The sequence below is a fragment of the Gopherus flavomarginatus genome (genome assembly GCF_025201925.1).
Source record: "Gopherus flavomarginatus isolate rGopFla2 chromosome 13 unlocalized genomic scaffold, rGopFla2.mat.asm SUPER_13_unloc_5, whole genome shotgun sequence".
In the NCBI taxonomy this organism is placed as follows: Eukaryota; Metazoa; Chordata; order Testudines; family Testudinidae; genus Gopherus; species Gopherus flavomarginatus.
The window spans coordinates 310,622-325,813 of NW_026114613.1; the positions used below are offsets into that span (position 1 = coordinate 310,622).

The 15,192-nt window shown below is 42.8% G+C and overlaps 1 protein-coding gene across 1 annotated transcript; it reads left to right on the forward strand.

Moving 5' to 3' along the window:
* On the forward strand, window positions 1-12,503 carry LOC127041849 (tudor domain-containing protein 6-like). The gene is given in 9 exon segments (XM_050935644.1): window positions 1-2,912; window positions 2,914-5,062; window positions 5,064-5,813; window positions 5,816-5,876; window positions 5,879-6,637; window positions 7,178-7,296; window positions 8,167-8,256; window positions 9,146-9,191; window positions 11,763-12,503. Coding segments are annotated over 9 exon segments (6,966 nt in total). The 3' UTR covers window positions 11,843-12,503.
* The last annotated feature ends 2,689 nt before the right edge of the window (window positions 12,504-15,192 follow it).

A 15,192-nucleotide genomic window follows, 5' to 3' on the forward strand; every position in this document is an offset into this window, starting at 1 on the left:
ATGTGCTCCATGCAGGGGATCCCCAGCCCCGGCACCACCATCAGCCTGAGGGTCTCCTTCGTGGACGTTCACCCGGAATTGCCGCTGGTGCGGCTGTGGGGCCTGCTGGGCGAGCGCCGGGAGGAGTATGCCCGGCTGTACCAGGACATCCAGGCTAGGGCTGGGCCGCGCCTAGTCGGCGCCCCGGGAGCCGTCTGGCTGGTGGCGGGGGCCGGACTGTACCCAGGGGACCTGTGTCTGGTGGAACTAGGGGACCGTTGGCACCGCTGCCAGGTCGTGAACTGCCAAGGCCAGCACTGCCGAGTCTTCCTGCTGGACGAGGGTCACACGGTGGCGGCTGACGCCTACTACTTGGCCTCGGGCAAGGACGAATTCTTCCACCTGCCCTCTCAGGTGCTGGGCTGCCTGCTGGCCGACCTGGTGCCGCCGGGAGCCGGGGAGCAGCCAGCCACCAGCTGATCGGCGGGTGCCCTGGAGTTCCTGAACTACCTGAACACCAAGGAGGTGTCGGGGCTGGTCCAAGAGGTGCTGATGCCGCAGCGCCTGGTCCTGCTCGAGCTGCCTTGGCTGCTGGCCCAGATTCACCACCTGGGCCTGGCCAAGCAGGTCACTCCCAGCTGTTTCCAAACCCTGCTCAAGCGCTGCCTGGCACCGTCCCACCAGCCCAAGCTGGAGGTCCCCGGCCCTACTTCGGCTCAGCAATACCCTGTTGCTACCACTCCCCAATCCGGCCCAGCCACCCTGGATTTCTTCTACCCACAGCTGCAGCTGGGGGTGACTGTGCCGGTGCTGGTGACCCAGATCTCCGACCTGCACTGCGTCTATTGCCAGCTGCAGAGCCTTTCCCAGGAGATCCAGCGCCTCTCGGACTCCTTGCACCAGATCTACGAGATGGCGGCCAGGCAGGAGCAGGATCCGCTCCCCAAACCGGGCTCCTCTTGCACTGCACGCGGCATAGATAGGCGCTGGTACCGTGCGCTGTTGCTGGAGATCTTCCCCGAGGAGCAGAGTCGGCTGGTGGCCCATGTGATCTGCGTGGATTACGGCAGGAAGGAATTGGTCACCGGGGCTAGCCTCCGCCGCCTGCCCGTGGAGTGTTTCCACATGCCGGTAGTGACCTACCCGTGCGCCCTGCAGGGCATCTCGGATGGGGGATGCAGCTGGTCCCGCTCCCAGCTCAGCGGGCTCAAGGCGCTGCTGCTGGGCAAGGCGGTGAGCGCCCGCATCGAAGCCTACAATCCCTTCGAGCACCTCTACTATGTGAACCTGTATGGGGAGAATGGCCTTAACCTGAACTGCCTCTATGGGGTGCAGACCCGCTGTCTGACCCACAGCCTCCTGCAGGGCGGCCAGGGAGCACAGGAGCGACCGGAAGAGGAGGACGCCGCCCCTCCTAAGGAGCCGGGGCTGCCGCCGGACACACTCCCTGAAACTGCGGCTCCGAGGGACCCGGCTGCTGCCCATCTGCCGGGCGTGCGGGTGAAGGTGGGAGTGTTCTTCCATGCGCGGGTGTCCTTCGTCAGAGACCCATCCGAGTTCTGGTTGCAGCTGAAGGAGAATGGTGATAACAGCTGGATAGTAGGCAGTGTGCTGGGGGTCGGGGTGGAAGTGCACCTGGTGGATAGAGGCAACAGGGAGATCTTGAACTGGGATGAGGTGAAGGAGCTGCTACCTCAGTTCAGGGAGCTGCTTGCTGTAGCTCTGAAGTGCTGTTTAGCAGATGTCTGTCCCCTGGGAGAGACATGGAGTAAAGAGGCTGTGGCTCACTTTAAAAGGACAGTGCAGAGCAAAGAGCTGGTGATCCGGGTGTTGGATACGCAGGGTGACAAGCATGTGATTGAAGTTCTTGATCAGTCTCAAACAGGGGAGAAAAATATAAGCAAAATTTTGTCCCAAGGAGGCTATGCAAAATTCCAAGGGGCTGATATTCCAGAGACTCTTCAGAAGTTATCTGCTCAGTCTCTGAGGCAGGATCCCAAAGAACATGCTGGCAAGGGGGAGCTAGTGAGTTCAACAGCCAGGAATAGTGGAGTGCAAACCAAAACAGTAAGAGACAATATAGCGCTGAATCCCTCTATGCCTTTGACAGTCAAAGACCAGCCTACTGCAGAAAGTTGCCATTTAGCAAGTGACTCAGCTCCTGATGAAAAAAAAATTAAAGGAAACCTAAATCTGCCCTCCTCTCTAATACAATACAACTTGGAAATAAAAACAGGATCTCCTTATGAAGGTCAGCTGGAAGTTGGTAATACAGTTCAGGTGGTAATATCGTACGCTGAAAGTCCTGGCTACTTTTGGTGTCAGTTGAGTAGAAGTAATCAAGAACTTAAGTCATTAATGGCTGAAATTCAGAATTATTGCAAGACGTCTGCACAGCCACATCATTGGGCAATTCGAGTGTGTTTAGCTAAGTATTCAGAGGATGAGAAATGGTACAGAGCTTTGATTATTAGTGGAGAGTGTTCTACAGAACAGGTAGAAGTAATCTATGTTGACTATGGGAACAAGGAGCTGGTTTCTGTAGAGAATCTCCGCTCCATTAATGCAAACTTTCTGAAATTAAAGGCTCAGGCTTTCAGATGCAGCCTTTACAATGTAATCCAACCAAATCGTCAGGATCCTTTTGTTTGGGATGAAGAAGCAATCCTAGCTTTTCAGGAGTTTGTTGATCACAGAGCAGATCATTTGGAACTGAAGTGTACAATATTTGCTCTAGTTGCCATAAACAATAAAGAGCTGTTTAATGTTGTGGACTTAATTACGCCTTTTCAGAGTGTGTGCCATTTTTTAACAGAGAAAGGATTGGCCAGACCTGTACCACCTCAAAAACCTCTGGCATCCTCCGTTCAGCTACACTCTTACTATTATTCTCCACATGACATCAAAATTGGAAGTGAAGAAGAGATTTATGTAACATGTTGATAATCCATGGAAATTTTACTACCAACTTGCCAGAAGTGCAAATGTCCTAGAACAGCTCACAGATAACATTGGTCTACTAGGAAAAGTACTGCACAGTTTAAAAATATCACAAAACCCTGGAAACCTATATCTTGCAAGGTATACTGACAATCACTGGTACAGAGGAGCAGTTTTGAAAACCAAACCTAATAAAGAAGTCTTCTTTGTAGATTTTGGGAATACACAGGTGGTAAAGAAAGAAGACTTGATTCCTATACCCAATGATGCATATGATATCTTGCTTTTGCCAATGCAAGCCATAAAATGTTCACTATCTGATATCTCTAATGTACCGAAAGAAGCTACCACATGGTTTGAAACCACTGTCTTGGATAAGCCTTTAAAGATGATAATGGTAGCAAAAGAATCTGATGGAAAACTGATAGTTGAAATGTATGAAGGCAATATTCAAATTAATGCAAAAATGAAAGAGGATTTAAGTTTACCAAGAAATACAGACTCTAACAAATATGTAGAAAATGAAACTCTACACTCTAAAAACATTAATGCCAAAGAAGAGAGGAATGAAAACCTGAAGTCATCAGCAACATACATGAGAGAGTCTGAGACTAAAACTTGGAGATTTGAAATCCAAGGAGAAGAATGCAATACCAAGACCAGTTTTGCATGTAAGGATGTAAAACACTTCCAACCTGCTGGAGAAAGAGAGTTGTCAACCAAGTTTCTAGGATCTGTGGAAAGATTTAACAGTAACAATGTTTTTCTATCAGCAAGTACTTCCTTAGTAGGTAAAGAAGTAGGTGAAAATAAAACTTTAACCTTTATAAAGAAAGAGATAAAATCTGATACTGTTAAACCTGATGCTGTTAAAACTAGAAATCAAGGAGAAAATAGTACACTTTTTCCACTTAAAAGCATATGTGACTTGCCTCCAAGGAACTTAGTGCCTGGTCTGAAAACTTCAGTATACATTTCTCATGTAAATAACCCTTCCGATTTTTATATTCAATTAGCAAGTGATGAGCCTCAACTTTACAATATTTCAGAAGGATTAAACGATCAAACAGGAACAGAGGGTCTCAGTCAACAACAGGTACAAGTAGGAGACTTAATTTGTGCAGTTTTTTCAGAAGACGGCTTATGGTATCGAGCTGTAGTAAAAGAGAAACTATCTGATGAACAGATAAGTGTACAATATATAGATTATGGCAACAGTTTCTTAGTTAATATTTGTGAAACAAGTAGACTGCTTGAAAACTATTCGTCAGTTCCAATGATGAGTATTCATTCCTCATTGTCTGGAGTTCAGTCTAAACAGTTTACAAATTGGACACAGGAAGCAGTGAGTTATTTTTCAGAAAGAACAAGTGAAGTTCAGCTAAACTGTGAATTTGTAGAGAAACTCAAAGACAGATGGGAAATTGTTCTCTATGACGAGAAAGGTATGATAGCAGTGGATTTGATTAATGAAACCTTTGGAATGAGAGAAAAATCTCAGTCAACAGATGCACTTGACAGAAGAGAGAGTGGTGCTGATGTGTCAAATCAGTGTGAACCTCTGCCTTTTGATGAGAACAATAAAGCTTCTAGTATAACTGACACTAAATCATTCTTCTGGAAGACTCCAGAGGTAGCTCAGACTGTAGAAACCTATGTTACTGTTGTAAAAGGCCCAGAATACTTTTGGTGTCAGATAGCTGACCTAGAAATTATCAACTACTTAGAAAAAAAACTCCAGGAAACTGGAGAACTTGAAATAAGCAGTGTGGATGAGTTCAGATCTAGTATTAGAAGTGGTGATATTTGCATAGCAAAGTATAGTGAAGATGGAAAATTTTACAGAGCAAAAGTTAGCAGCATAAAAGATAACAACCTAACTGTCAGACATGTGGATTATGGATCTGAGGAACTTGTTGGCAGAGAGATGATTAGACAAATTCCTGATCAGTTGCTTACAATTCCTATGCAAGCTTTTCCATGCTGTCTGTCTGGATTTAATTCCCCAGAGGGTTCATGGAGTAATGAAGCAGAAGACAAGTTCTATGACATGACTGCAGACTATTTACCAGCGGTCACAGTAATGGAAATACAAAAGGATAACTCTTCTGAAATTCCCTTATCTGTTGTTAAAGTGGAATGTAAGAAAAAAAAACATCAATGAGGAGATGAAATGTTTTTGGAAGTACAACACTGACATGACTTTGGCAAACATTCAGAACGATTTCAGTGAAAGGAATGAGGGTCCATGAACAGATACTACAGATGCTGTTTGCCTTGAAAAAGCTGTGGCTTCTACTGGAGATGCCAAGCAGGAAAATAGTGCTCTGCAGGATGCTTTACTTTGTGCAGAACCATTCCACCTGGCAGACAAGGGATGTCAAAATACTACAGAAATTGAAGAAAAAGTGCTTCTCAAAACTGCTAATGAGCATGAGACCAATTTTGAAATACTTAATAAAGCAGAGACTCCTTTGTTTTGCTATCACTTTCTTTTTTCAATAAAAATATATGTAGAACCCAAAACATCTGAACCAAAGCTTCTTGCCAATAGTGAAACAAAGGACTTAGATCTTGAGCCATTTGAAGCACAGTTCTTGGAGGAGGATGAACTCAAAGCAGAGATGTTAGAATTATCACTTGAAGTACAGTCTTTCCTGGGTGAAGAAAGAAAAGAGCTGTTGGAACTTCCATCAGCTGAGGTGCAGCCTTCCCTGGATGAGAATGTGGAGCTGTTGGAAATGAAGCAGTTACAAATGCACTCTTTACCTGATGAACTGAAAAAGCTCTTACTGGAACTAGAGTCACTCGAAGGGCACCCTTCCTTGGGTGACAAAACAAAAGAAGAGGTACTGGAACTGGAGTCACTAGAAATGCAGACCTCCTTGACTGATGAAACGAAACAAAGGAAAAATTGTCAGAACTGGAATCACTCCAAGTACTGTATTTGGATGATGAAATGGGGAGCTAATGAACCTGAAATCACTTGAAGTGTCACCTTCATTTAGTAATAGAGAGAATTGGTTGGAAATGGAGTCATCACTTGAAATACAGCCTGTATGCGGTGATGAAAGAGGGGAACTGTTTGAACTGATACCATGTGAGGTACAGATTTCCTTGGGAGAAGAAACAAAGGAGAAAGTGGATTGGGATTTGGACTTGCTTGAAGTTCATCAAGTGAAAGCTGCACCAACTGAGTTGGAAGTGGAGTCTTCCCTAGTAAAAACTTTACTTAGTAATGGAGCCAGGAAGGAGCTGGAACCAGAGATGCACAAACCAGAGATGCACAAAGTCCAGTCTTTGCTTGGTGCGGAAAGAAAAGAGGTATTGGAATTTGTGCCATCGGAAGTGCAGGCTTCTCTTGGTGGTGAAACAAGGAAAGACCCGTTAGAGTTGGAACCATCTATTTTAGAGCTTTCTGTAGATAGTGCAGATCAGCTTTCATTCCCCAAAACCGACTTAAAAAAGCAAGTGTCTACTTGCCGTGTAGAGCTGTGTTGTGTAGGAAAAGCTGATAGCAGAGGTGAAAAATGTAAGAAATGGCTAACTTTGCAGGAGAAGAGTTGTGCAGAACAGATGAAACCAGACTTGCATGAAGTGTTCAGAGAGTATAAAACTTCTCTTGTGGTTGGGGAGTCCTTGAGGTATAAACCATCAGATGAAGAAGAAATTAAAATAAGAGAAAAGCAGGATGTAACTTTAGCTGGTCATGGTACAGGTATGTACCTTTAATTATTTTAAAGAGCTCTAGACTCAAACTGTACAGCACAGTAACATTTTGTTTAAAAAAATCAGTTGCACATGCAAAATTTAGCACAATTTTCTATAAAATATTTGACTTGGGGTGTGTTTTGGAAAAGAAATTAATTGTAATGTTAAGTCTATATTTTAAGATTAGATGGGGGGAGGGGATTGGGAAATGAGGACTGTGAGGTAGGGTGCATAAAAAGTGCTAGAGTTGCTAAAGAAATAATATATGAACAGAGTGTTGTGGTCCATGAGACACTCTTGATTTGGTTTTGTTCCACCCTTAAAACCTCTTAAATTCCTGGCTTTTAGTAATGAGTTAGCACTGCAAATGTCTCCTGTAAAATTTGTCCATTACTAACTTTACTAACTCTGACAAATAGGAGTAGTTTCTTACCTGCAAACAGAGACAGAAAAGGCAGCAGGCAGACAGGCAGCTAAATACATTGACAGTTTTTAATCAAGTCTAAAACTATTACAGCAAATTTTGGTGACATTTCAAATCTTGTAGAGCAAAGTGAGCATGCCTGTAATCTAGAGGGATTTGCTGTTGGCTCCAAACATATGGTGTGGTCATGTCTGAGGTGGTGTGAGGCTCGGATTTCGGAGATATCTGATGAAGGCACCAAGGTAAGTAGGACTTCAAAGCTCCCTCCATGTGTAGAAAAGATTCCATGTATATTAGAAATGCTTTGGTTGCTCCATGTGCATCCCATGTTCTCCAGACTCAGATTACTAGAGGGGTTCTAGTTACAGAAATTAAAACAGCTACAGTAGAACCTCAGAGTTACGAACACCAATGTTAGGAACTGATCAGTCAGCCAGACACCTCTTTTGGCACTGGAAATACACAATCAGGCTGCAGCAGAGACTAAAACAAAAAAAACCATAGCAAATACAGTGCAGTACTGGGTTAAATGAAAGCTACTAAAAAATAAAGGGAAAACAGCGTTTTTCCTCTGCATAGAAAAGCTTCAAAGCTGTATTAAGTCAATGTTCAGTTGTAAACTTTTGAAAGAACCATAACGTTTTTTTCAAAGTTACAAACACAAACAACCTCCATTCTCAGCGTAACTGAGGTTTTACTGTAGTTAGCATTGCTTGCTGCTTCTGGATTTCTAGAATACATAGTTGCAGTTGCCTCTTGTAGTGGGAGATTGACTTAATGGAAATTCACTTGGTAAGTGGATGCCAGGAGGTGCCAGTGTAAAGGTTTTCAAGAACTTTCTATAAATCTTTGTTTCCTAGTTTGATTTTTGAATGGTTTTGAAGAGTAGCTGCAGATATCTGATTATACTCTTTAGATGAATAAATGTCTAAACCAGAAACCAAACACTGTATACTCTTTTCTCCCTTTCATTTTACAGGGATTGTCTACTTAGTGTTTTACATGATATGCTAGTTGTGGACTTTTTCCCATTAATGTGTTCTGTTGTGTTCTATGTATTCTGTATAACGGGTAATGCCTGCTAGACTAAGGTTAATGTTTTATCTGTGCAGGATTTGAATCTCTCTGCTGGCCATGAGGAGATAGTGAATCCTGAGAATGTTTGGAATGGCATTCCTGAAGTGACTAAGAGTCCATATGAGGTACGGTGTTATAGCTCTTGGTAAATATTTGGGGAAACCTAGTGGAGATAAAATATTGAGTGTCTGGAATTATGAGTTGTAATCTTTGTGTGAGCATGAGGGATGACACCCACACTCATTCAACCTTTATCTGGAAAATCTGAATGTTAAAGTTCATCAAACTGCCTGATACACCGTAGCGTCTGCTTGACCTCTGTGGCCCTCCTTTTTTAAAACCTGAAGACTGGAGTATAACTGGCTAACCCTCAGCTAGTTATTTTGATTAGGAATATTGTTTTGGGAAGTGTGAAATCCAGTTCCAGAAAACAGATGATATTGAAAGTGAATAAACACAGTCTTAGGCAGAAGAAATATCAGCAAGTACAGAAAGCTGCTTATTGCTGTCAGACTCGGCCATTTTGAATAATGCTATTGGTGCATCAGTTCTGACAATATAGTGCTAAGAAAGAACTTAAAGAAACATTGCACAAGGAACAATGTGAAATATTTCATAACTATTTAGTAATAGAAATGATCTTAAAGAGGACTTGCATTTGTATTTTGCTTTGAGGACAGTGCTGTTATGGCATTACGTCCAGGAACCTAATCTTGAATTATGCCAGAGTCATTTGTCACAGATACTGATTATTATGAAGAAGGTAGTGGAATCAATTTTCTTCTTCTTCATTCCTGCAATAGAAGCCTGGCTTGAGGAAATAAGATGGACACAAAGCCAGTTCTAGTGGGTTGAGATAGGAAAATAATTTTCATACCTCAGCATGAGTGAATACCTGAATGTTAATGTAAAAATGAGTCTACTTTTAAATCAGATGCAGATACAAGAAGTCTTTCAGCAGTTGTGATTTTGTCCCTTTTAACAGAACCTGTTTTTTTTTGTTTTTTGTTTTAGGCAGATAGCTTGCACTCCTTATCAGCGGAGGGCTCAGAGTTGAAAGGTAGAACTTCAATTTTACTTTCTAAACTCCTGCCATATGAAGAGTTCATTGTTAGTTGGATGTTAAGTCCCTGTCTTTTGCTTCAAAAGGCTAAAAGCATGATATTCTAGTATATTATAAACAGAATAATTTCCAGCTGTGAAATGCAATTGGACTAACCGGTAACAATAGAATAATTTTTTGGGTTCTTCACTAGCAGGTACAGCACAGGCAGTAACAGTGCAAGACTCCCCATATTGCCTTGTCTGGAAGGACTATCCCTAAGGGGAAATAATAGTTCTGTTTTCATGCCTGGTCAAATCCTTGGCCTTTCTGCTGAGTTGTACCAGTTGTGACTCATCTCTTCAGTACTTTTCCACTTGGAGAGTTGAACTGTGATCACCAAGTCAGGTTTTGTAGGCCCCGAAAATCTTTGTAAAGTGGTAGTGACTGTCACATGAGAGTCTTTGTATCCATTACTGATCACCTGAGGCATGTGGTCTCTTTTTAACTCTTCTCTTATTTTTGTTCATTCTTACAAAAAAAAGTACAAGAAGACTTATGTTCTGTTTTTTCTCTGAGATGATGGGGTTTAACTTGCCAACCTGTAGACTGATACTAGAAATAAAAAGCTTAGCTGATGATACTTTCTTCCTGCCTTCTTACAGTGCCTGAAAAAGTTATTAGCTAATCTGCTTTTCGCATTTGAGTCAAAGATGTGTAATAGACCTTCCTACAACTAGCACCGGTTTACTTAAGTTTGTCTGGTTTATTGCCAGGATTCTTTTTTTCAGTACTGTAATGTACACATAGAGGATGGCAACCTACTACTGCTATCAGGCACTCCATTAGTTCAAGTGACAGAGATCTGTGGTGGATTGAAAGGTTCCAACACTATTTATTGACACCTAGATGGGTCACGTACCATGTGAAGACATTTCTGCTTTTTTTTTTGTTAGTTTGTTTTCTGAAAACCCAAGAAATTACACATACAACTACATTGAAAAAATGTTGATGCTGCAATGTCAAGCCCCCAAAAGTGAGGAAATGCCACGATTAAGGTGCAACCTTAATTTGGCCCCCTTATGCATATGCATTCTGACGGTCTTTAATTACATGATCACAAATTATTTTTTCCACAGGTCCTTTGCCTCATTCAGTGTACAGGACGGTCTTGCTCTGGGGATGAATTAGGATTCTGTGGTAAAGGAGACTGTTGTCTGTAAGATCCTGCATTATTTGTTGCAGAAGTTGAAAGGTGTGTAGTGAATGAAGCAGTGCATTACAGGAAGAGAAAGTGGGTCTGGTGATCGAGGGAAGTGAATGCTACCCTAAAGAACCGGATTCTATCTTTGCCTGTGCCATAGAGTTCCTATGTGATGCTGGGGTTACACTGAGATGCACTTAAACCAAACTTTCCACAGGCAGTCACTAATTGTGGTCCTCATTTTCTGGGTGCCCAAACTGAGGCCCTGGTTTCTCATGTATTGATTTCAGTAGGAGATGTGAATGCTCAATAGGAGCTGTGCTTTCAACTTGTAGAGTGCTATATAATGATAAGTATTCTGAAAAATCAGAACGTATGTGGCTGAGGGCACCCAAAGCTAGCTAATACCTTTGACCTTATTCTCTGTCTCAACTCCCCATGTGTAAAATGGAGATATTACCACCTCCCCGAGAATGCCATAGATGAATTAATAATCCTGTCTTCGAAGCAGGTATGAATATGTGCATTATATAAGGATAAAATAAAATATTGAATATCCGATCTTTGAGCACCATCTATCCTGTGCATAGAAAGAAGCAAAGGTCCTGTTATCATGTAATTAGATGGTCGGAATGCATATGCACAAGGCGTGCACAGGTAACCATCATGCTGGCATTTGCTGACTCTCGAGTGCTTGACTTTGTAACTGTAATATTCTATTAATCATTTTTCTGTGTTTACAAAAAAATTGTGTGTGTGCATATGAGAGAGCAAGCAAGCTCTCATCAAGATATCTTAGAGTCAGATGTGTATATGTCTGCAAATGGTGGCCGATTCCCTTTCACTCAGTCCTGTTAATGACTGTTTTAACCTCAAAAAACCTTCAGATACAAACTTATCTATCCGCAGAGTGTCACAGTATCTGAATGTCTGCTACAAACTGTACATGTTACCAGAATCAACGTTTTATCGATAAAACACTATCTTAAACTACATTTTAAAATATCCACTATGACTATCATGTTCCACCTGCAGGTGGAATGGATTAGCTCTTAAACTGAACAATACAACACAAAAGTGGAGACTGTCTTGTAAACATTGCACACTTGCATCCAGCTGAATCACTTCACCTTTGACTAAAGTTCCAGCTGCCTTAGTTAATAATTATTCATTGTACACAGTAGTCTTTCGAATGTGTAATCGTTGGGGTAAACTTAGTACAGGACCATGAAGTAGACAAAGTTGGTCTGAAATTGTACTACAGTCTTTCAGACTACCAAAAAACGTACAGGTCACACTCTTTCGTGACTGTTACTGCGTAAGTATATTTTTGAATCTTCATGGTACTATTCTTACATCTGTCTTTCTTTTTCCTCTTTTCCTAGAAAAAAGGGCTAATTGTGGCTCTGATGTAATGGTTGATCCATATATGTTGTCCAGCAGTCCTGAAAATGCCACTGAGTAAGGCTTCTAGTTCACTAGCATCACGTGTTGGAGAAGCAAAGTCTTATGAACATGACTTTCCCGAGATTACGGAATTGTACATTGTAGAAGTATTTTGAGCATGGTTTTCAAGCAGCTGACCAAATAATGTCTAACTAGTATGCCATATTTCTATAATAGCACTTCACACTTGTATAAGACAACAAAAAGCCTACATGGAATCTGTAGATGTTTTCATAGTGCTGGCATCTAGCTTCTTAAAATTGTGATACCTTCATTTCAGTGAGTATTTGGGCAGCCCTTGACCAGTGGAGTTTCTGGTATTGAATGTTTTAGTCTGTTGCACCAAGAGTTGTAATAACTAGATTGTTAAACTTTTTGCATATGTCGATTGCTTAAGCTCTTTATTTCTATTGGAACTATAGTTGATTTAAATTTTTGGGTTTACTTAAATGAAGCTTATTCAGATGTATACAAACGGCTGTACATTATGCAACCCTGCTTTCTGATGAACACTGAGATTTCTTTGTTAGAAAAGCTCTCGTAAAAAAAAATTAGAGGATATTTTGCACCAGTTGCTTTGAATGTTTTGTCCTCCTTTATGGTAAATAATATTTACTTCAGTTTGAACTCTGCATTTATACTACTATGCTAACTATGGAACAAGCTGGAATAAAGCTGATGCTGGTTCATTGTTATCTTGTCTTGAACTTTTAGATTTCTCCACTACATTACTTTAGTGTATAATGGACACTTCCTTCATCTATAATTAATTGACTACAATCTGTTGGGTGAACACCCTTTTTAAAAACAGGACCAATAAGTACAGAGCACCCCAGGAATATTAAACATAAGAGCATAAGAATGGCTATATACTGGGTCAGATGAATGAGTCCATCTATACTCCTGGGGCAATGCTGCACCACTGCGTGAATACAGAATTCATGTCCTCTGCAGATTTCTTTGATTCCCCACAGAAAATGACAGGGAAGCCAAAAGAGCGGTCATTCAACCCTCCCCAGGAGTGCAGGCATGCTGTTTTTGCACCTGGAGCAATTAGCGGAGAGGTAAGTCACCTTGGGAAGGGGCTGGGCACACCCCAGCCGCTGGCTGCTACCTTGTGCGGGGCTCAGCTGCTAGTCCTGGCTGGGCTGAGGAGGGGAGGCCAGAACTTCCTCTTCCCTTACAAGGTGCCACTGGGGTCAGGTCAGACTCACCCCCAGAAACTTCCCCTTACTGATTGCAGGAAATTCTGCACCCCCTCTTACTGCTTACTCCTATTGCTCATCCCACATGCATCCAGACCCATCCCTACCTAGAACCTCCCCCGAATCCCCTGCACTCAATCCCCCCGCCCCCCCGCTGAGCCTCATCCCCTGTATCCAGAGCCCTCCTGCACCTGAACCCTCTTTCACCACTGCTGAGCTTCACTCCCCACACTTGGGCCCTGCCATCAAGGTCCCTCCCCCCTGCATCCAGACCCCCACCCCCTGCACCCAGACTATCTCCATTTTCCCCCTGCACCCAGATTATATCCATTTTCCCCCTGCACCCAGATGCCCACCCCATTGAGCCCAACCAGCTGCACCTGGACCTCCACCACACTAAACCTCACTCCTCCAGCATCACCTGCAGAGTCCCATTCCCCTTGCACTCAGAACCCCTCAACAAGCCCCTGTGTATCCAGATCCCCCACCAAGCCACCCACACCCAGATTATCCCACACCTGCATCCTCTCACACTAAACCCCTCCACATTTGGATCCTGCCGGACTGATCCTCCACATTTGGATCCTGCTTGCCCCACACCTGGATCAGGGGCCAAGGCTGGGCATGTGTGAGAGACTCTCCCTCTTGCTTACTATTTTGGTGCACCTGGCTTGGAGGGACAGGGCCCTAGGGTGTTTGTGGGGCAGGCCTGGCCCCTGCACTGTCAGAGTTGAGTCAACCTCATGGCCAAATCTGTGTTGGGGGTGGGGTGGAGGCAGCACTGCAGGTTGATCTTCTACTTCCGTGCAGCGCAGTGGACTGTGCTCTGCACTGCCATGCTGGAGCCTCCATGTATGTTTGTTCACAAATAAAATATGCAGAATTTTAAAATATTGTGCACAGAATTTTTACCTTTTTGGCGCAGAATTCCTTCAGTATATCTAGCTCAGTATCTTCTGCCAACAGTGGTCAGTGCCAGATGCTGCAGAGGGAGTGAACAGAACAGGACAATTTGTGTGATCCATCCCCCATTATCCAGTTCCAACATCTGGCACTGTTCTAAATGTTTCCAAACACTGCAAATGTGTATGCAAAAGTACTGACTTGCTTGTTCTCACTTTACAAGTAGGAACAAAACCTTCAAATAGAATTGTAAGCACAGTGAGTGAAATAAACTTTTTCTGTTGCATGTGTGGAAATTGCTATGGAACAGAGCAAGTTTCATTAGATATTACCATTTTCTCTTAAAGGCAAAGGCATGCTGCCATGCTATGAGTAATCTGTCAGAATTCTCACAAGTTTGGTAAGATTAAGATGAAAACATGTTTTGTGCCATAATCAGGTAAGGAAGATTCTCCACAAAGCTGTTGGATTTTTCCATGGAATTGTGATTTAGGAACACAAATCCCATTGACAGTCACATGATACTGGTATCCATTTTAAACCTGGTGCTTCTCCATTTAGGAGGAGGGGTGGGAACCCAGAAAGACAAAGGATTCCTGCCTTGGGCCAATGCTATAAAAGAGGGTGGAGCAGAACAAGGGAAGCTGCCAATCATGAGAAATCCCCTAGTTACCACCTGAGCAGAAACTAACAAGAACTGTGCCTGGGGAAAGGATTGTGCCCAGACTAGGAAGGAGTCTAGTCTATTAGAGAATCTTATTGGAACATCTTTAAGGGTGAGATTTACCTGTATTCAGTTTCCAAATGTATTAGGCTTTGATTTGTGTGTTTTTGTTTTATATTTCCTGGTAACTTACTTTGTTCTATTAATACTTGAAACCACTTAAATCCTATTTTTATACTTAATAAAATCACTTTTGTTTATTAATTAACCCAGCATCAGTGATTAATACTTTGCAGGGAGCAAACAGCTGTGCATATCTATCAGTGGTATAGAGAGTGGACAATTTATGCGTTTACCCTGTATAAGCTTTAGACAGAGTAAAACAGATTTATTGGGGGTTTGGATCCCATTGGGAGCTGGGTGTCTGCATGCTGGAGACAAGAGTACCTGCTGAGCTGTTTTCAGTTAAGTCTGCAGCTTTGAGGTGTGTTGCAGCAGGGTAGTGTGTCTGACTCAACAAGACAAGGTTCTGGAGTCCCAAGCCATCAGGGAAAACTGGCTCAAAGGCAGTTTCAGCACATCAGTTGACAGTTCCAA